This window comes from Ovis canadensis, chromosome 18 (assembly GCF_042477335.2).
Source record: "Ovis canadensis isolate MfBH-ARS-UI-01 breed Bighorn chromosome 18, ARS-UI_OviCan_v2, whole genome shotgun sequence".
In the NCBI taxonomy this organism is placed as follows: domain Eukaryota; kingdom Metazoa; phylum Chordata; class Mammalia; order Artiodactyla; family Bovidae; genus Ovis; species Ovis canadensis.
The window spans coordinates 81,037,025-81,057,678 of NC_091262.1; the positions used below are offsets into that span (position 1 = coordinate 81,037,025).

At 51.6% G+C, this 20,654-nt stretch overlaps 1 protein-coding gene across 4 annotated transcripts in view; it reads right to left on the reverse strand.

Annotated features, from left to right (window-relative positions):
- Window positions 1–20,654, reverse strand: part of CDC42BPB (CDC42 binding protein kinase beta) — a 102,980-nt gene that overhangs the window by 20,327 nt on the left and 61,999 nt on the right. For all 4 annotated transcript variants that reach the window (XR_011250393.1, XR_011250392.1, XM_069559858.1 and 1 more), the window contains exons 7-19: window positions 18,898–19,098; window positions 16,966–17,214; window positions 15,626–15,705; window positions 13,367–13,533; window positions 13,169–13,288; window positions 12,281–12,414; window positions 11,676–11,918; window positions 9,561–9,671; window positions 8,308–8,552; window positions 8,133–8,238; window positions 7,631–7,755; window positions 7,147–7,252; window positions 403–551 (exon numbers count right to left, since the gene is read on the reverse strand). Coding sequence is in view for 2 of the 4 variants with exons in the window: in XM_069559858.1 (XP_069415959.1) it covers window positions 403–551; window positions 7,147–7,252; window positions 7,631–7,755; window positions 8,133–8,238; window positions 8,308–8,552; window positions 9,561–9,671; window positions 11,676–11,918; window positions 12,281–12,414; window positions 13,169–13,288; window positions 13,367–13,533; window positions 15,626–15,705; window positions 16,966–17,214; window positions 18,898–19,098 (2,036 nt within the window). In the remaining 2 variants the exon portion in view is untranslated. The remainder of the gene's footprint in view (window positions 1–402; window positions 552–7,146; window positions 7,253–7,630; window positions 7,756–8,132; window positions 8,239–8,307; window positions 8,553–9,560; window positions 9,672–11,675; window positions 11,919–12,280; window positions 12,415–13,168; window positions 13,289–13,366; window positions 13,534–15,625; window positions 15,706–16,965; window positions 17,215–18,897; window positions 19,099–20,654) is intronic.

The following is a 20,654-nucleotide window of genomic DNA, read 5'->3' on the forward strand; positions in this document are numbered from 1 at the left end:
TGCAGGTCATTACAGATCATGAGGAACAAAACGGAACCCCCAGACGACGGGCTCTCATCAAGCATCTGCTGAACTCACTGCCTTGTCAAACAGTGTTTTCTATGACTGCTTGAAGATGGGGAAAAAATTCTGAATATTTTAGTGTGTGATTTTACCTTTTAAAGAAAACAACGCTAAGCTGAAGAGGTGGACAGGAAGGCCAGAGAGGTGTCCATGGACATGCGGGTCCTGTCACCCAGCTCAGGGTGGCAAGCACCCTGTTCACACTCAGAAAGAAACACGGACGCTTCAAAACTACAGACTCACACACACGCTCATTCTGCCCTGGAAACCCTGCACGTGCTCATCTGTGCCCCAGAAACAGCACTCTGCTCGTCCCAACAGCCCCGGTTTGGCAGGCACCTTTCAAACGAGAGGTTCACATCCTTGACCTTCCTCAGCTCCTCCTGCACGAGCTGCTTGGCCCGGATCTCTGCCTCCAGGGCTGACTGCAGTTCCAGCCGTGCAGACATGTCCAGCTTCTGACTGCGGCGAACTTTCCAGAGGGGGTCCTGCAGAAGTGGTTTCAGATGTTAAAACACATTCTGAACCAACTCATTCCTTTAACAACATTAATACTAACAGGTAATTTATCTTCTTTGAATCTTAAGACTTTATTATTATATTTAAATATTAACTCTCAGATGTTATTAAAGTCCATGGGACCCAATTATAGTTTTGGTATTTTGTGACTTTTTTCTTAGAGGTCTTCTAAAGAATAAAATTTACTTTCTTAAAAATAAAACTGAGCTGATAGGGTAATTTCTCTACATGGTTCCACTACACTCTGTAAAAGAGTAATTTAAGCTATATTCTAGGATCAGAGTTACTCTCATTTTTCTACATCCTGAAACATCGTGCCCTGTTATCATCCTAGTAACTACATCATTAAAAGACTAAACTAATAAGAGAAAGGAAGCGCGATGGGATGGACTGAAGGATGAGGCTACAGTAAAACACACCAGTTGAGGACAGCATTCCTTCTTATTGAGACTCCAGATGTATCTCACTGACTTTCAAGAGTATAAGAGAAATCTGGAGAGACTGTCTTGCTGGCTTCTATTTACATTTTCATTGAAAACAGTTAAGAATTTTTCATTTTTCCTCCGCAGGAGTAAAGTGGAGACGGGGGTGTGGGGAGCACAGTGGGGCGCCACCTAGAGGTGATGGAGGGACCGGCCACAGGGAGGTTCAGGTGAGCAGACCCAGGAGGAAGTAGGTAAAGACTTCTAAGGATGGAGCGGCCAGCAGCTGAGAGGAGATACCCTACGTCCAAGGTCAGAGAAACCCCAGTAATATGGTAGGGTGCTGAGAGGGCATCAGAGGGCAGACAGACACAAACCACAATCACAGAAACCTAACCAATCTGACCACAGGGACCACAGCCTTGTCTAACTCCATGAAACTGTGAGCCATGCCGTGCAGGGCCACCCAAGACAGACAAGTCATGGTGGAGGGTTCTGACAGATTGTGGTCCACTGGGGAAGGGAATGGCAAACCACTCCAGTATTCTTGCCTTGAGAACCCCATGAACAGTATGAAAAGGCAAAAAGATATGACACTGAAAGATGAATTCCCCAGGTCAGCAGGTGCCCAAAATGCTACTGGAGATCACTGGAGAAATAACTCCAGTAAGAATGAAGAGACGGAGCCAAAGCAAAAACAACACCCAGTTGTGGATGTGACTGGTGATAGAAGCAAGATCTGATGCTGTAAACAGCAGTATTGCATAGGAACCTGGAATGTCAGGTCCATGAATCAAGGCAAATTGGAAGTGGTCAAACAGGAGACGGCAGGAATGAATGTTGACATTTTAGGAATCAGCAAACTAAAATGGACTGGAATGGGTGAATTTAACTCAGATGATCATCATATCTACTACTGTGGGCAAGAATCCCTTAGGATAAATGGAGTAGGCATCATAGTCAACAAGAGAGTCCAAAATGCAGTACTTGGATGCGATCTCAAAAATGACAGAATGATGTCTGTTCGTTTCCAAGGCAAACCATTCAATATCATGGTAATCCAACTCTATGTCCCAACCAGTAACGCTGAATAAGCTGAAGTTGAACCGTTCTATGAAGACCTACAAGACCTTTTAGAACTAACACCCAAAAAAGATGTCCTTTTCATTATAGGGGACTGGAATGCAAAAGTAGGAAGTCAAGAAACACCTGGAGTAACAGGCAAATTTGGCCTTGGAATGTGGAATGAAGCAGGGCAAAGACTGAGTTTTGCCAAGAAAATGCACTGGTCATAGCAAACACCCTCTTCCAACAACACAAGAGAAGACTCTACACATGGACATCACCAGATGGTCAACACCGAAATCAGACTGAGTATATTCTTTGCAGTCAAAGATGGAGAAGCTCTATACAGTCAACAAAAACAAGACCAGGAGCTGACTGTGGCTCAGATCATGAACTCCTTATTACCAAATTCAGACTTAAATTGAAGAAAGTAGGGAAAACCGCTAGACCATTCAGGCATGACCTAAATCAAATCCCTTATGATTATACAGAGGAAGTGAGAAATAGATTTAAGGCCCTAGATCTGATAAACAGAGTGCCTGATGAAGTATGGAATGAGGTTCGTGACATTGTACAGGAGACAGGGATCAAGACCATCCCCATGGAAAAGAAATGCAAAAAAGCAAAATGGCTCTCTGGGGAGGCCTTACAAATAGCTGTGAAAAGAAGAGAGGTGAAAAGCAAAGGAGAAAAGGAAAGATATCAGCATCTGAATGCAGAGTTCCAAAGAATAGCAAGAAGAGATAAGAAAGCCTTCTTCAGCGATCAATGCAAAGAAATAGAGGAAAATAACAAAATGGGAAACACCAGAGATCTCTTCAAGAAAATTAGAGATAAAGGGAACATTTCATGCAAAGATGGGCTCGATGAAGGACAGAAATGGTCTGGACCTAACAGAAGCAGAAGACGTTAAGAAGAGGTGGCAAGAATACACAGAAGAACTGTACAAAAAAGATCTTCACGACCCAGATAATCATGATGATGTGACCACTCATCTAGAGCCAGATATCCTGGAATGTGAAGTCAAGTGGGCCTTAGAAAGCATCGCTACAAACAAAGCTAGTGGAGGTGATGGAATTCCAGTGGAGCTATTTCAAATCCTGAAAGATGATGCTGTGAAAGTGCCGCACTCAAGATGCCAGCAAATTTGGAAAACTCAGCAGTGGCCACAAGACTGGAAAAGGTCAGTTTTCATTCCAATCCCGAAGAAAGGCAATGCAAAAGAATGCTCAAACTACTGCACAAGTGCACTCATCTCACACGCTAGTAAAGTAATGCTCAAAATTCTCCAAGCCAGGCTTCAGCAATACGTGAACTGTGAACTCCCTGATGTTCAAGCTCATTTTAGAAAAGGCAGAGGAACCAGAAATCAAGTTGCCAACATCTGCTGGATCATGGAAAAAGCAAGAGAGTTCCAAAAAAACATCTATTTCTGCTTTATTGACTATGCCAAAGCCTTGACTGTGTGGATCACAATAAACTGTGGAAAATTCTGAAAGAGATGGGAATACCAGACCACCTAACCTGCCTCTTGAGAAATCTGTATGTAGGTGAGGAAGCAACAGTTAGAACTGGACATGGAACAGACTGGTTCCAAATAGGAAAAGGAGTACGTCAAGGCTATATATTGTCACCCTGCTTATTTAACCTCTATGCAGAGTACATCATGAGAAACGCTGGACTGGAAGAAACACAAGCTGGAATCAAGATTGCCGGGAGAAATATCAATAACCTCAGATATGCAGATGACACCACCCTTATGGCAGAAAGTAAAGAGGAACTAAAAAGCCTCTTGATGAAAGTGAAAGAGGAGAGTGAAAAAGTTGGCTTAAAGCTTAACATTCAGAAAATGAAGATCATGGCATCTGGTCCCATCACTTCATGGGAAATAGATGGGGAAACAGTGGAAACAGTGTCAGACTTTATTTTTTTGGGCTCCAAAATCACTGCAGATGGTGACTGCAGCCATGAAATTAAAAGACGCTTACTCCTTGGAAGAAAAGTTATGACCAACCTAGATAGCAAATTCAAAAGCAGAGACATTACTTTGCCGACTAAGGTCCGTCTAGTCAAGGCTATGGTTTTTCCTGTGGTCATGTATGGATGTGAGAGTTGGACTGTGAAGAAGGCTGAGCGCCGAAGAATTGATGCTTTTGAACTGAGGTGTTGGAGAAGACTCTTGAGAGTCCCTTGGACTGCAAGGAGATCCAACCAGTCCATTCTGAAGGAGATCAGCCCTGGGATTTCTTTGGAAGGAATGATGCTAAAGCTGAAGCTCCAGTACTTTGGCCACCTCATGCGAAGAGCTGACTCCTTGGAAAAGACTCTGATGCTGGGAGGGATTGGGGGCAGGAGGAGAAGGGGACGACAGAGGATGAGATGGCTGGATGGCATCACGGACTCGATGGACGTGAGTCTGAGTGAACTCTGGGAGATGGTGATGGACAGGGAGGCCTAGCATGCTGCGATTCATGGGGTCACCAAGAGTTGGACACGACTGAGCGACTGAACTGAACTGGACTGAACAGGCAAATCTGGCCTTGGAGTACAGAATGAAGCAGGGCAAAGTCTCATAGAGTTTTGCCAAGAGAACGCACTGGTCATAGCAAATACCCTCTTCCAACAACACAAGAGAAGACTTTACACGTGGACATCACCAGATGGTCAACACCGAAATCAGACTGATTATATTCTTTGCAGCCAAAGATGGAGAAGCTCTATATAGTCAGCCAAAACAAGACTGGGAGCTGACTGTGGCTCAGATCATGAACTCCTTATTGCCAAATTCAGACTTAAATTGAAGAAAGTATGGAAAACCACTAGACCATTCAGGTATGACCAAAATCAAATCCCTTATGATTATACAGTGGAAGTAGATTAAAGGGATTAGATCTCACTAGACTCTCACTAGAGTGCCTGATGAACTATGGATGCAGTTTCATGACAGTGTACAGGAGACAGGGATCCAGACCATCCCCAAGAAAAAGAAATGCAAAAAAGCAAAATGGCTGTCTGAGGAGGCCTTACAAATAGCTGTGAAAGAAGAGAAGCGAAAATCAATGGAGAAAAGGAAAGATGTATCCGTTTAAATGCAGAGTTCCAAAGAATAGCAAGGAGGGATAAGAAAGCCTTCCTCAATGGTCAGTGTGAAGAAATTGAGGAAAACAATAGAATGGGAAAGACTAGAGCTCTCTTCAAAAAGAATCAGAGACAGCAAAGGAACATTTCATGCAAAGATAGGCTCAGCGAAGGACAGAAATGGTATGGACCTAACAGAAGCAGAAGACGTTAAGAAGAGGTGGCAAGAATACACAGAAGAACTGTACAAAAAGAGATCTTCATGACCCAGATAATCACGACGGTGTGATCACTTACCCAGAGCCAGACATCCTGGAATGTGAAGTGGGTCTCAAAAAGCATTACTACGAACAAAGCTAGTGGAGGTAATGGAATTCCATTTGTGCTATTTCAAATCCTAAAAGTTGATGCTGTGAAAGTGCCGCACTCAAGATGCCAGCAAATTTGGAAAACTCAGCAGTGGCCATCGGACTGGAAAAGGTCAGTTTTCATTCCAATCCCAAAGAAAGGCAATGCAAAAGAATGCTCAAACTACCGCACAACTGTACTCATCTCACACACTAGTAAAGTAATGCTCAAAATGCTCCAAGCCACGGTTCGAGAATACGTGAACCGTGAACTCCCTGACGTTCAAGCTGGTTTTAGAAAAGGCAGAGGAACCAGAGATCAAATTGCCAACATCCACTGGATCATTGAGAAAGCAAGAGAGTTCCAGAAAAACATCTATTTCTGCTTTCTTGACTATGCCAAAGCCTTTGACTGTGTGGATCACAATAAACTGTGGAAAATTCTGAAAGAGATGGGAATACCAGAGAACCTGACCTGCCTCTTGACCTGTATGCAGGTCAGGAAGAAACAGTTAGAACTGTATATGGAACAACAGACTGGTTCCAAATAGAAAAAGGAGTACGTCTAGGCTGTACACTGTGACTCTGCTTATTTAACTTATATGCAGAGTACGTCATGAGAAACGCTGGGCTGGAAGAAGCACAAGTTGGAATCAAGATTGCCGGGAGAACTATCAATAACGTCAGATATGCAGATGACACCACCCTTATGGCAGAAAGCAAAGAGCCTCTTGATGAAAGTGAAAGAGGAGAGTGAAAAAATTGACTTAAAGCTCAACAGTCAAAAAACTAAGATCATGGCATCTGGTCCCATCACTTCATGGCAGATAGATGGGGAAAAAATGGAAACAGTGGCACACTTTATTTTTGGGGCTCCAAAATCACTGCAGATGGTGACTGTAGCCACGAAATTAAAAGACAGGTCAGTCTCCCCGGACCCTGCCTCAAACCAGAACATGGAATAAACTGCGTGTCCACGAAGTTTAATTCTAGCTGTGATTCCAATGAAGCTGTTCCGCTTTCCCTGCACTCTTACTCTGTGAGTCTCACAAGGTAAGTCACAGGTGCATGTTTTAACAAGGGGGACAGAGGAGGAGAGAGGGACCAGCACCACCAGCCTGGCGCTGGCCACGCTCCGCGCTCGCAGAGTCACATCGACCACCGGACAGTGGATCATCACACTAACAAAGCACCCTCTACAAGGGCGGAGCGCCGTCCCAACTCGAGCCTGCTGACTCAGTAGGGATTTGCCAACCAGATGAATGGTGGCGAAGCAACCTGTGATTCCCTGACAACTGACAAGGTGCTAGCAGCAGGCGGTAACGAATCCGCCTGCCAATGCAGGGGACATGGCTTTGACCCCTGGTCTGGGAAGACCCCACCTGCTGCAGAGCGGCTACACCCATGGGCCACAGCTACTGAAGCCTGTGTGCCCACAGCCCATGCTCCACAGGAGACCTGCTCCAGCAAGAGGCCACGCACCAAACTAGAGAGCAGACCGCACCACCAGAGACCCCGCATAGCCGTCAGTTCCTAAATCAGAAAGAAGGCGCAGGTCTCATAGCAGCCTCTCCCATCACTCAACTCACATCAAGGTAGAGCCCCTAAGCATCACAAAGCAACACAGATGCGGCTTCCAGACCCAGACCCACCAGCGTTCTTGATCCCAGACTGGAGCTCCTCAGCGTCTCGAGCTCTTCGGTCATCTTAGAGGCCAGGGCCTGGAGGTAACCCCGGGCGTCCTTCTCGTCGCTGACCCTAGAGGGGAAAGGGCCGTCCTGTGAGGGAGCGCTGCCCGCTATCCCTCCTCAAGACACGGAGTTTCCGCACCTCGCCACCCAGGCACCGTGACCTCTGACGCCTGGGCAGGACAGTCCCAGCTCACTCTCTGGACTCCCGGAAGCTCTGCTCTGTCTCCGCATGCGGGGCCAGCCCGACCCACACCATGGGCCACGTGGGGTGCTGCCTCCCACCTGCAGTCCCACATCACGGTCACTGGACAGAACTGCTGCCCCTGGATGTTACTTATCTGGGGGAGACTGAGGTGAGCTGGGCACCGAGCCCGCGGAGGAGCAGTGTGAGTTGTGGAGGCGGGCCAGCAGCTGGGGAACTGTGACCAGGCCCGCAGGCACGTACCACTGGATGATTTCCGCGATCTGGGCCTCCCAGTGGGCGACTGACTCCTTCTTGGATGCCAGATCCTGCAGCTCATCCTCCAGCTGCCTATTCTGAGCCGTGAGCTTATCCACAAAGGAGCATAGCTGGCGGGAAACAGTCGGGACACATGACTCGTTACTCGTTTACACGTGACGTCAGCACCGCAAAACTGCAGGCTCTTTCGAAGGGTCTTCATGTTTTCTTTCACTGTTATGAGGGTTTGCCAACCTAACTTCCAATGTGGGGTTCCTGGCCGTATGTAACTTAAGCCCCGCTTCAATAGAAATATGAGTGTCAAAGTGATCAGAGCTAGTGGTTACAGGTAATCAACAGCTTGTAACTAAATGAAAACATCCCACTTTAAAGACCAAACATATTCTATCATTTAGAAATTAAGTTACTTGAAACACCCAACTTCTAAGACTCAAGAGTGAAAAGAATGGCAGCTCCCACAGAGCGGCACTCAGAGCCCTTCAATCACCTTCTCGTTCTCGGCAGTCAGCTTCTTGTTCTCCTCGAACAGCATCGCCCTCTCCCGCTCGTATTTGTCCCTGACGGTGCCCACGGCCTCCTCCATCTCGCTGTGCCTGAGGACGCAGGACGGGCGTCAGGGCCCCGGCCGGCTCGCCCCTGCCTGCCCCGCGCGGCGCACTCACCGCTCTCGCCTGGACTTCTCCAGCTTGTCCTTCAGCATCGTGACCTCTCTCTGCAGGGCCAGCTGCTGGCTCTCGGAGTCGTGCACCTCTTTCTTCACGTTCTTCACCTCCAGCACGTGGGAGGCCTCGCGTCTCACCAGCTCCTCTTCATAAAACAGGACTTTCTTCTCGAGCTCAGACTTTATCTTGGAAATCTCCTGCTGATGTTCTAGGGTGGCACCTGGCCCGCGGCCCCCCTGCTTCATCTGAGGGCAAAGGTTCAGACAGATCACAAATCTCTGTGTCCTCCTTGAGGGCCCCGCCTCACCCCGCCGAAGACAGACACAGTAAGCGCTCCCAGCGGCGGGCACCGATCCTTCCCCCACGGCTGCAGGGCAGGCTTTGCAGGGGTGGGGGGCTCTGCCCTGGGAAATCCAGATGTGCCTGGGACGCTGAGGCCCTGCTCACACTCTGACGTGAGTGGCCCTCCAGGTCCCCTCGTGCGGTCTATCCACTCGCACCAGAGCGCCCTCTGGAGGGCCGTGAGCCAGGCGCCTCCTGATGACAGGGTCACACAGGGGTTCTGCTGTCACGGGCGGCGACGTGGGCACTGAGCTGTCAGGCTAGGAGGGTCTTGAGCGTGGGAGTGAGGGGTGAGGAGAACGGGGTGGGGGGCGAGCTGCACGAGGCTGGAGAACAGGAGGGCATCGGGGAGGCTGAAGGGAGGGGTCGGGGTTATTTGAGAACTGCGGGAAGGCATCAGCAGCCAGCACAGGTGTGATGCGCTCCGACTCTGGAGTGACAAGCTGCCTGGAGAGGGCAGACTACAGAGGGGAAGAAAGGGACTGGGAGACGCAGTCACGGCACCAAGTCTAGGTGAAGGGCCAGCTGTGAGAGGGAGGAGACTGCTGTCTCCATTTCACAGATGAAGAGGACAGACTCAGAAAGTGGAGGCCTGTATCTGAGGTCTCTCAGCTAACAGAGAGCACCTACAGCCCCACCCCACCTCAGCCCCCTGCGGATGACCAGCAGGACATGGGCTGTGAGGAGCTCTTCCAGAATGACCAGCACTGAATTCACAGATCAAGACACAGAGAAAGCAAGAGGTGTTGGGGTATGAGGGCTGGCTCTAGGAGGTCAAGTGAAGGATCTGGTTCTGAAAAGTGAAAAGCTCCCACAAGCTTCCACGTCGGGTTCCCAGGACTCCCACCCAGCAGCCGCCAAGGACCACGGCCTGCCCCGCTCCCTCGGTGAGGAGAGACTCGCCGCGCTACCTTGAGGGCCTCGAGCTCGCTCTCCACTTGCTTGGAAAAGTTCTCACTGTGCTCCCGCAGCTTGCGCTCCTTGGAGGCCTCGGCCACCGCGTCTTCGAGCTGCGCCTCCAGCTGAGGAGGGAGAGAGCACTGCTTACCACCGCCCGCCAGGCCCACCATGGCTGGAGCCCTCCCAGGGAGGCAGTCCTAGGGAACTGAGCCTTCAGAAAGCTTCCTGATTCTTCACGCTCCCTCAGATTCCATCACTAGTTAATGGCTGAGAAATAACACTTCTGGACTTAACTGGAATGGCTGATTAGCTTAAATTCTAATTTAAACAGATACACTGAAACTAAATTTTAAGAAAAGATACAAGTTCATGAAAACAGGGACTTCTGATGCCTGCAGAACACAGATTCATTGTCCAAAGGGGAGATTCCAAACACACACAAGGGTGGACAGAGTAACGAGGTCTGTGTACCATGACCCTGCCTCAAGCTGAGCACCCCGGGCCCAGCTGCTTCGGCTGCAGGGTTACCCCCAGAACCAGAAGGGCTGTGCCCAACCAAGGGTTCACTGAAGAGAGTTGTAGCTGGCTGTAATTATTAACACAAATGTCCTGGGGTTGCACAACCAAATGTCTAAGAAGAAAACAGAGGCATCTTGACGCCAAAGGATAAAGAGCCCTGAACATGAATGGAGCGGAACAGGTGTTTCCAGGCCCTCCCGGCAGTTCATCGAGGGGACCCAGCAAATTTATAGGCAGGGCTGCAGGAGATGTGCTGCCTGTTAAGAGCACAACATGTGGAACCATCGAGGAGGGCAGTTCTCAAAGCGGGGTCCTGAGGCCCTGGAGGCTCTGTAAGGCCTTCCTCCTCTAATTCCCCATCTTAGGAGCTAGATTTTCTTCATGTAAATGATACAGAAAAGGTTATCACTACAGATAACACAGAAACACATATGAGAACCTGGGTGCTTTCTACTAAATCAAACATTAAAGAAATGCACAAAAATGATCATGGCATCCAGTTCCATCACTTCATGGCAAATAGATGAGGAAACAATGGAAACAGTGAGAGACTTTTATTTTCTCGGGCTCCAAAAATCACTGCAGATGGTTGACTGCAGCCATGAAGTTAAACTATGCTTGCTCCTTGGAAAAAAAGCTATTAAGAACCTAGACAGCATATTAAAAAGCAGAGACATTCTTTTACCAACAAAGGTCTGTCTAGTCAAAGCTATGGTTTTTCCAGTAGTTGTGTATGGATGTGAGCTAGACCATAAAGAAGGCTGAGCACTGAAGAATTGATGCTTTTGAACTGTGGTGCTGGAGACTATTGAGAGTCCCATGGACTGTAAGGAGATGAGTCCTGAACATTCATTGGAAAGACTGATGCTGAAGCTGAAACTCCAATCCTTTGGGCACCTGATGCGAAATACTGACTCCTTGGAAAAGACCCTGACACTGGGAAAGATTAAAGGCGGGAGGAGAGGGGATAACAGAGGATGAGATGGTTGAACGTATCACCAATGGACATGAGTTTAAATAAGTTCCTGGAGTTGGTGATGGACAGGGAAGCCTGGTGTGCTGCAGTCCACAGGGTAGCAAAGAGTCAGGCATGACTGAGCGACTGAACTAAACTGAATCAGTCTGGTTATGTTGAACATTTTTCAGTTCTAACTTCTAAGTTGTTAAACATTAAGGCCTGTAACCAAATATACAAAAGCTCCCTGGGGCCTTGGTGACCTTCTGAGTGTCAAGGATCCTAGAGTCAGTCTCAGAACGCTGCCCTGGGCTGAGACTGGCACTCCACCCGCTTTGAGCCTTCAGTTCTCGGAAGCCATGCCACATCACGTCACAGTGCATTTCTATGGTACTTTTTGGGCACAAAGCCGCCTACTTTACTCTAAAACTTTACTACTACAGAGACCTGTTTTAATAATTTCACAAATATGTATGAAGGGCTGAGAACTACAAGATAAACACTTGGCAGAGCAACTTACTTGGCTTCACATGAAATTTAAGATCCAGTTTACTTCCCAGTGATTTACAGGATGCAGCCCAAGCTCTCAAAGCCACCTTACTGGGACCCTCCAGACACCCCATCAACATGGCCCGACACCCTGAGACACTACCTCCTTCCGGCCCTTGTCGGCCCTGCGGACCTCCTGCCGCAGTGTGTCGATCTTCTGCATGGCCGCCTCCACCTCCTCCTCTCGGTCCCGCAGCTGCCGTGACACCTTCTGCTTCTGGGAGCGCAGCTCGGCCATGCGCTCGTTGAGCTCCGAGAACTCCTGCAGTGCCAGCTTCCGCTGCTGGTGGGCGTCTTTCAGCTCCCGGGCCTGGGACTTCAACCGCTCGGAAGCCTCGATCAATTGCTGAATGCAAAGAGTTACAGGCTGTTTACGTTTGCCTAACAAGGACCGCAAGGTGAGAAGCATCACCTGTTGCTGTGTCAAGGAGTTGAAGTGACAGCAAATGCTGGTGAAAGGCTGCAGCCTTGGCCCCGAAAACTGAGCTCCCCGGGAAGGCCCTCTGTTAGCCCCAGCACAGCTGGAAGGCTACCCAGGCCCAGGGAGCCCGTGAGGTGCCCAAGCTTGCCTGGCTCGGGAATCCCGACCTCTCCCGTGTCATCACACTATCACAGAGGCAGATGAAGGCCTGCAAGTCTCCGATGTCCCCGTGAACACAACCGCACACTGTGAAGCCACGCACTTTCCCCATAGATGGGCCCGCCTACCTTGTGGAGGTCCTCCTTCTCCTGCCGTACCACGCGGTACTGCTTCTCCAGGCCCTTCAGCCGCTGCGCGGAATCCTCGTGCTCCTGGCGGAGAGTCACCGTGTCCTCGAGCTGTCGCTCCAGCCTACTGGAATCTGAGCAAAACAGGAAACAAGCCAGGTCCCTTACACGTGCACGGCCGCCGGCACAGCTGACAGACCCCCCAGACTTGGTTCTGACGCGTGTCCACACCCTCTCCCCGGGGCACCTGTGGCCTCGTCTCTCCCTCGCTCCCCTGTAACGGATGAGCACAGCTGGGCGGTGTGGGAGGGTCTTGGTGAGTAAGGCACTCAATGGCAGCCTTTTCTCAGATCAGGATGGTGGGTCCCAGAAGGAAGCAGAGAGACAGCCACTGACTTGGGTTTGATTTGAAAGCAATCAGGTGTAGCACCGACCCACAGGTCAGGCTAAGGGCTGGGACTTAACAGTGCCCTGAGTCCTCAGGAAGCTCTGATAACTGGGAGCCACGGAACATGCACTCTGGTGACCCCAGATTCAGCATTTAACACTGGAGGGGAAACCTGGCCGCGGGTGAGAGCTCCAGAAAGAGAGCGTTACGGCAGTTCTGCCTCAGAGTGACAAAGAGGAGAATTAACAGGGAAAAATGTAAATACTTTGAGAGATCATATATAAAGCATTGACTCTAACAGCTCAAATCAGTTCCTATAGTGTTGAAGTTAGGCACATTAGAGAAATCATTTAAAATAAACTGGCAAAACACCAGAACTCTTTGCTAAAGTTCAACTTTTTTCCTGCATTTCCATCCAATGGAAAGGACCATGAGAATGTATTTTGCAGAAAGGAAGATCCGAGAACAAAGACTAAGCAGGGTGACCTTGGAACACTCACCTGCTATCTTATTCTTCAAACGTTCGATCTCTTCGTTCAGCCGTTTGATCTCTTTGTCCCGGGCTGCGCCGCCCAGGGCCCGGGCTGAGCCATGGAGGGACTGGACGGTCTGCGTGGACTCTGGGGAGGAGACGCGTGTGAGGGCTGTGGGGGGCGGGCCATGGGGGACAGTCCCCGAGCAGAGGCCCTACCCCTCACCCTGCAGCTTCCGGCTCAGCTCCAGCCTCTCCTGCTCCAGCCTCCGGATGCGCCTCTCGTAGGCCTCCACCTGCAGGCTGGCCTCCAGATCACGCTGCACGCCCTCATCTCTGGTCAGTGTGCTGGACTGCAGGATGCTCTTCAGAGAACCCCGGTCAGAGAAGCAGCTGCAGATAAAGCAACAGCGTGTTCTCACCCACGGAGACTTTACAAGGACTTCATTAGTGTTTAGAAACTTCCTGGGGTAAAAGATAAGCCTTTTCAAACTGGTAAACAAAATCACCTGTGAAAAGACTGTTGTTTATGGAGCCAAATGAGACAAGAGTCTTCTTTACTGCAAGCCACTGGGTGACAATGGGCAGTGAGAGGGCTGGTCAGATAGAGCGCCTCTGCAGGGCTGGGAAGTATGATTTTCTTTCTTTCTTTCTTTTATTGAAGTACAGTTGATTCTGGAGAAGGAAATGGCAACCCACTCCAGTATTCTTGCCTGGGAAATCCCACGGACAGAGGAGCCTGGTGGGCTACAGTCCGTGGGGTTGCAGGAGTTGGACATGACTTAGTCACTGAACAAACGACGTGGATTCAGTTCACTGTGATGGCACAGAGTGTAATCTCTAAGTCACCGTGCACACCTAACCAGGAGCTGAAAGAAGAAGGCCTCCTGCACGAGGGCCTGGGCTGGCAGGGCTGCGGGCAGAGGCGCCCTGACGCTCAGTGGCGACTGCGGCACAATGAGGGGCGAGGGTGCACTGGCTCTGCCCTCACCAGGACCGTGCTCTCAGCCTTTGGGGCTTGTCGCCCCCTGCAAACTGTCAACACCCTACATGGCTCCTGCAAGTCCAACCCCTGGACCAGCACAGCCAAGGTCCTCACCAACCAGCAGCGGCTCACGATACGCCTCTCCATGAGCACACGCTGACACACAGATTTGGGCCAAGGAAGGTTCTCTCCATCGGAGCTGAACTTGGGGACAAGCCACTTAGCTCCTCTTGCTTTTAAAGTGATGACAACGTCAGGAGCATTTCTGAGTTCTACACAGTGAGTGAGTGTGCACACACATACACAGAAGGGCAGTCAGGGACGCTTTTCTGAGTTCTGCAGTGAGCGCGTGCGCGCGCACACACACACACACACTCTCTCTCTCAGGGACGCTTTTCTGAGTTCTACAGTGAGCGCGTGCGCGCGCGCGCGCACACACACACACACACACACACACACACACACACTCTCTCTCTCTCTCTCTCTCTCTCTCTCTCTCTCTCTCTCTCTCACAGAAAGGCCTGGCTGGTGTTTCTCAAAGGTGGCCCAAAGGTGCTGGGCCAGCCAGCACTGCTGGGGTCTGTTTCAGGAAGAGGTCCCTGGGTCAACCTGCCAAACCTGGAGCCTCGCTGGGGGCCCAGGGTCCACAGGTGTGACAGGCACCCAGTGAGCTGAACGCGGTGGAAGGGTCTAGAGCCTCTGCAGAGGGGCTAATAAGTCAGCATGCCCAGCGTACCCAGAACGCCTCCTCTGGGCTGGAAGGCAATCGCTCTGGCCTAAGCGCTACTAACTCCAGCATCTGACACCTGAAGAGAGCTTTCACACGCTTAGGCAGAAGTAGGCCACTTCCATAGAAATTTATCCCAATTCAGGCACCCGCAGCTGGAAGCAGCCAGGAACCAAGCTCAGTGACCTCGCTCCAGGTGCCGAGGCAGCCCCATCTGTCTTATTTTACTGCCTTTCTTCCTCAGCCCCCTCTTCTTGGCCCAGGGTCCTTTTAAAATCGAGTCAGAGCGCCACAGGCACCACAACTCTGCAGAGGCCCTGGAGACAGGCCACACACGGCCCCAGCCAGGGCTCCCGGGGCTGTGCTCACAGGCGGGGCTTGGCTCTCATCTACAGCCCCACCCCGTGCCCTGGGAACCCTGTGGCTGCTGCAAAACTCCCCATGAAAGCCAGCAGAGCCTGGACGGAGTAGGCACTCAGCCGGGGTGGCCAGACACCCCGCCGCTGGCCAGGGCCCCCGGTGTCCCACCTGGGCAAAGCCCGTCCAGTTGATGGCCGGCAGGGGTCGGGGCCAGCAAACCAGGGCCTGTGGGCCGAGCCCCAATTCTGAGGTAAGAACGGCTTTTCCATTTTTAATGGGTTGTTAAAAGAGAAGCTCCCTCAAGCACGGAACACGTCAGAGTCCCCGGCTCTGATGGGGCTCAGCCCCACATGGAAGCTCCCCCACCCCACGGGGAGACCCCCACCCGCGGGGGCAGGCAGACGCAGACGCACCTTTCCGTGGTGAACGTGAACCCGATGAACGGCAAGTGCAGTCCAGAGAAGCCGGCGTGAGAGCCAGGAGGCAGCACTTCCTGCACGAGAACACGCGCGGTGTGAGCGAGACTGTGTGCAAACCAGCGGGGAGTAGGGGGAGAGTGCTCCAGGGGAGCCCCACGGGGCCTCCCACAATGCTGCCCTCTTCACTCCCGGCTTGGGCCGGAGCGCGAGGCCCTGAAGGGGCTCGACACACTGCTTCTGAGACAGCGATGCTCAGGCTGAAGTGGGATCAGGTAACTGCAAACCTTCTAAAGCGGCAGGAACTGCCGCTCACCGTGACCCTGAGCAGGGGGAACGTGGGGCGCAGGCAGGGGCACTGGGTTCCTGCCCTGAAACAGGCCGCAGGCAGAAGTGGGGTCTGGAACCCAAGGGGAGACTGTTTTATATGGGTTTACTGCTATTTTTCAGTTTGAGGATCCTTCTCTATTAAAAATAAAAGCAAAGTTATTTACCTGGGAAACTTCAGTGTGGAAATAATGCTTATCTGAAGTTCAGGAAAAATCCTTTCAACAATAATATTAATACTTTCCTCAGTCTTTTCTCACATCATCTAAAGTTCCACTCTTATTTTACTAAGAAAGAGCCTCTAAAGCCTCTAAATCAGTTTTCTTTTCCCTGGTTAAACTTCAGTTCCTCTATCCCCAAGACTCATGTATAGAGTAACGCTTACTGAATGTTGAGTCTGATGAGACCAAAATAATGTCACAACACATGAGCAAAACTCTCTGGACCCAAAAGGTACAATGACAAACTCATCAGCGGCCCCGTGAGATGAGGTCAGATACCAGATGGGCCCCACGGCCAGCATCCAACGTGGAAAACCCACAATCTGAGACATTAGCGCCTCAAAACTGGCCTCATCCCTGTTGCTCCCGACCTCTGGCCATGTGAACAAATGGTCACGCACATGCTGAACACACGTGTCAGCAGAAGAGCGGACAGGGACAATGAGGAGTGGAGACCCAGAGACCCATGCCACGGTGGGGCCGCGGGCAGGCCCCTGGCAGGGGGACAGGGCAGAAGGGACACTGACGGAACAGTGTACGTGGCACTGTTCATAAGGCACAAAGGCATTAAATAATTCTGATGAACCCTAAAACAGAACAGCTATTTAAAATTGAGTAAGCCATCTCTTTAAGGACCAAGCTGAAGGCTAGAATGAGAGGTGCATTCCTCGAGGCAACCGCCACAGTTTCTGAAGTCGGCACAGTTCTCAGATTCACCACCTTGATGAGCAAGCCGTGCGCACGCAGACCTGTGACACGGTGCGGAGGGCAGGGTGCCGCCACACTTACGATGTTCCTCAGCACATCGTCGTCCACGTCGAAGTTGGACGTGTCGGAAGGACTGCTCACGTCCGGGATGTAGGGCGCCTCCAGGTTCCGGATGTTCTCCCAGTTTAGCCCTTGGAAGAAGGCGTGTTTCTTGAAGTCCTCCACCCCATTCTGCCCCAGCCGGCGCTCCCGGCTGCAGATCAGCCTCTGGATGAGGTCTTTGGCCTCCTCGGACACGTCTGTGACATGGGACGGGAACTGAAACCGCTCCTGGGGGGACAGGGGGGCAGTCAGGGGACCTGTGGTGTGCAGGCATCGTGGGGAGCAGAGCAAAGGCGCAGCTGCACAGCTACAGCCCCTTTCTGTGTCCCAGTGGCCAAACGCAGCCGAAGCGGATGAGGCTTCATTCCAGAAAACCCTCAGTCTTGCCGGTTTTACTCACGGCAGACTTGTTACCACCCTGCATGTACTAAAACGGTGATAAATTTTCACCTATCAAGGTGGCAAAGAACACCGACAACAGGCTGTAGGTGGGAGAGAAGCGGGCACACCCTTCAGTGTGCATTCTGCCAGCAGTATCAGCGAGAACACATGACGTGTTCGTGACGCCATTCTGCTCTGACCAAGGAAATTGAAAACTACCTCAGTGCTCATCAGAGGGACTTGTTAAAACAAGATACACTGCACACATGCATATGGTAAGGTCTGCCTTTGAGCACTGAGTAGAAAGATGACCGAAACCCTGGCCATATGTGACCGTGATATCGTTTCTTCAGACAGTCTCCACCTCCCACATGCCAGGAGATCACAAGGCCATACACCCACCAGGCCACTGTGGGCCTGTGTGCCGAGCCGCCCCTGCGGTCCAGACCTCACCTGTAATCTCTAGAAGGGACAGCAGTGCTGCCTCACGGGGCTGCGGCAGAGACGGAATAAATGATCAGAGACCACCAGGGGGGTGGGGGGTGGGGGGTGGTCCACAGGTGGCAGGCGCTCAGGGACAGCACGTCTTAGAATGCAAGCAAGTCCCACTTGTTCCCTTTACCACGCTTACCACCAGAAGCTCACGGGGCGCCTTTTACCATCAACTCACTGCATGCACTTCGGCATGTCTGAAGTTTTTGATAGTATATATTAATTTATAAATAAAAATAATTTCTACTTTGAAAACAAATTTTTTAAGGCATAACTTTTCTTGAGTTAAAAGAAAGATGCTTTAGGACTTTAATGTTAATCTGCTCCTTATCTGAGCAAATACTGCGAGACCAGGCTGGGAGGAGAGAGCAGACAAGTGAGCACCTGTCTGGGTAAGTGACCGAGCAGGTGGGGAAGGGTGCTGTGAGCCAACGGGCAGAGGCTGACCCTGGAGTCAGAAGGACATGAGGAAAGGGATAAAAAGAAAAAACACAGATGACAAAAATCTTAGAGAGAAGAAGAAATAATAAACAGAAAATGAGGGAAATTGAAGTGAAAAATGAATAGCTGGTAAAAGGGGGAAAAGCAAGAGGAAAAGAAATAGGCTCAAGGAAGGACTGAGCACTACTGAGCTGAGATGCATGATCCATTCCTGACGACAGCTTTGGGGCAAACAGGCTGGAAGGGCAGAACTGATGCCTGACGGCAGGGTGGGCGCACAGGTGGCAGTGGCCCACAAGCGCCCTCGGACCTGTGTCTAGCTACTGAAGCCCACGTCTCCTGCAGGGGTTCTGGCCCAATGGACCTGCCACCCTCCACCAGGGAATGGGAACGTCCCCTCCGCCCTTGTCTCCCGGCTCGTCTGGCCGCCCAGCCTGCTCCACCCGCCCCCCTTCCCCAGGGATGCCCGTCTGGCCGCCCAGCCTGCCCCACCTGCCCCTCTTCCCCAGGGACGCTCATCTGGCCGCCCAGCCTGCCCCATCCGCCCCCCTTCCCCAGTGGCTGGGACACACACGGGGTGGGAGGGCGACAGCTTACCTCATGGTTCATGATCTTCCCGTAGGTCTCCACGAGGGATTCGGCGTAGAACGGGGTCTCTCCATACAGCATCTCGTACATGCAGACGCCCAGAGACCACCAGTCACACTCGGGGCCGTACTTGCCCATGCCATCCTCCATCGCCTGCAGGATCTCTGGGGAGATGTAGTCCGGGGTGCCCACAGCCACGGAAGACTGCACCTTAGGGAAGAGGGTGGACAGGGTGAAGGGAAACCTGAGGATGTCTCTAGCAGACAGTGGATGAAGAGACAATCACAAGACAAACCTGGCACATGGTCATGACTTAAAAACCTCATAATGAGAAACTCAATACAAATGAATGTTCCTATAGCACTAAACCGGGGCTTCCAGCGTAGCTCTGTCGGTAAAGCATCTGCCTGCAACGCGGGAGACCTGGGTTCAATTCCTGGATCGGGAAGCTCCCCTGGAGAAGGAAATGGCAGTCCACTCCAGTACTCTTGCCTGAAGAATTCCATGGACAGAGGAGCCTGGTGGGCTACAGTTCATGGGATCGCAAAAGTCAGATACAACTTAGAGCTATTTTTATAGCATTAAACATCGGGCAGTTTCCAGAATGCACCAGACTCTCCTGCCCGCCGGGTTTTTCAATCCCTAGATGCCCACCCAGCCCCACACAGCACTGGAGCTCCACATTCCCCATCATGGCTCAAAGTGTGGTCCAGGCACCCCGTGCATCCAGGCCAGGCAGCCTCAGACTTGTACATGCGTAGACACCATGCACTTGCGAGACAGAGATTCTAAGATGCTGCCTTTCTGACACGCTCCCAGGGGAAGCTCGGGCTGCTCACCCACACCCTACCCTCGAGCTCCACACTGGAACGTCTGGAAGTAGGTCCAGGGCCCAGCTGGGTGCTGGACACGGCCTCCACGGGGAGCTGCAACCATCTTGGAGACAGTGTGGGGGCTGGGTGCGCCAAGAGGCCGCAGACCGGCCCCAGAGCATGCACAGTCCACAGGACTGGGGTCAGCAAGACGTGACGACAACAGCCAAGGAGGCCGGTCCTCGAAAAGACCAGCCTCTCCCTGGTTACAGCCCAGGGCCCGGTGGCAGGACTCAGCGGGGAGTCCTCAGGAGTCGGACAGGGCAGCAGAGGACAGCTACCGGAAGGTGAGGTGAGTGAGCCCCCAGGAAAGAGCGCCCAGCGTGCGGGCTCGGACCAAGGCCAGAGCTCCCTCGTTAGAAGACCGGCTTTGGGGACAGCACCAATAGACCCATCACATTAGAAATAAGAGACTGGCTTTGTGGAGAGAGAGAGTTAACCGACTTGCTCTTTTTAAAACACTGTCACATGCTGCCAACTTTATGTTCTTTTACTGCTGCTTGAAAACCCACAGCAAGGGGTGGGGGAGGGGCTGCTCTCTCTGGAGAAGCAGTTACAGTAGACTTTATGACGCGCGTAGGTTTTAAAAAGACTCCCAAACACCTAAAACTCAAACTGCGACGGGGGCCATGGGGAAGGATGCAGACGAGTCCCTAACGCAGCGGAGCCATGTGCTGGAGGCCGCCAAGGGAGGCCGGGGGGAGGTCAGCGAGCTCTGACCCAGCCCACGCCCAGTCGGCTTGGGGTGGGATGGCCACTCCAGGGGTGTCCTCCCGCTCTGTAGAGGGAGCATCCGCTGGCCCTTGGGAGGGGGTGCCCCCATTCAGGGAGTCCTGCTCCGGAAAGAAACGAGAAGGTACCGACACCCGGCTCAGGTCTGCCCACCGGGCGGGC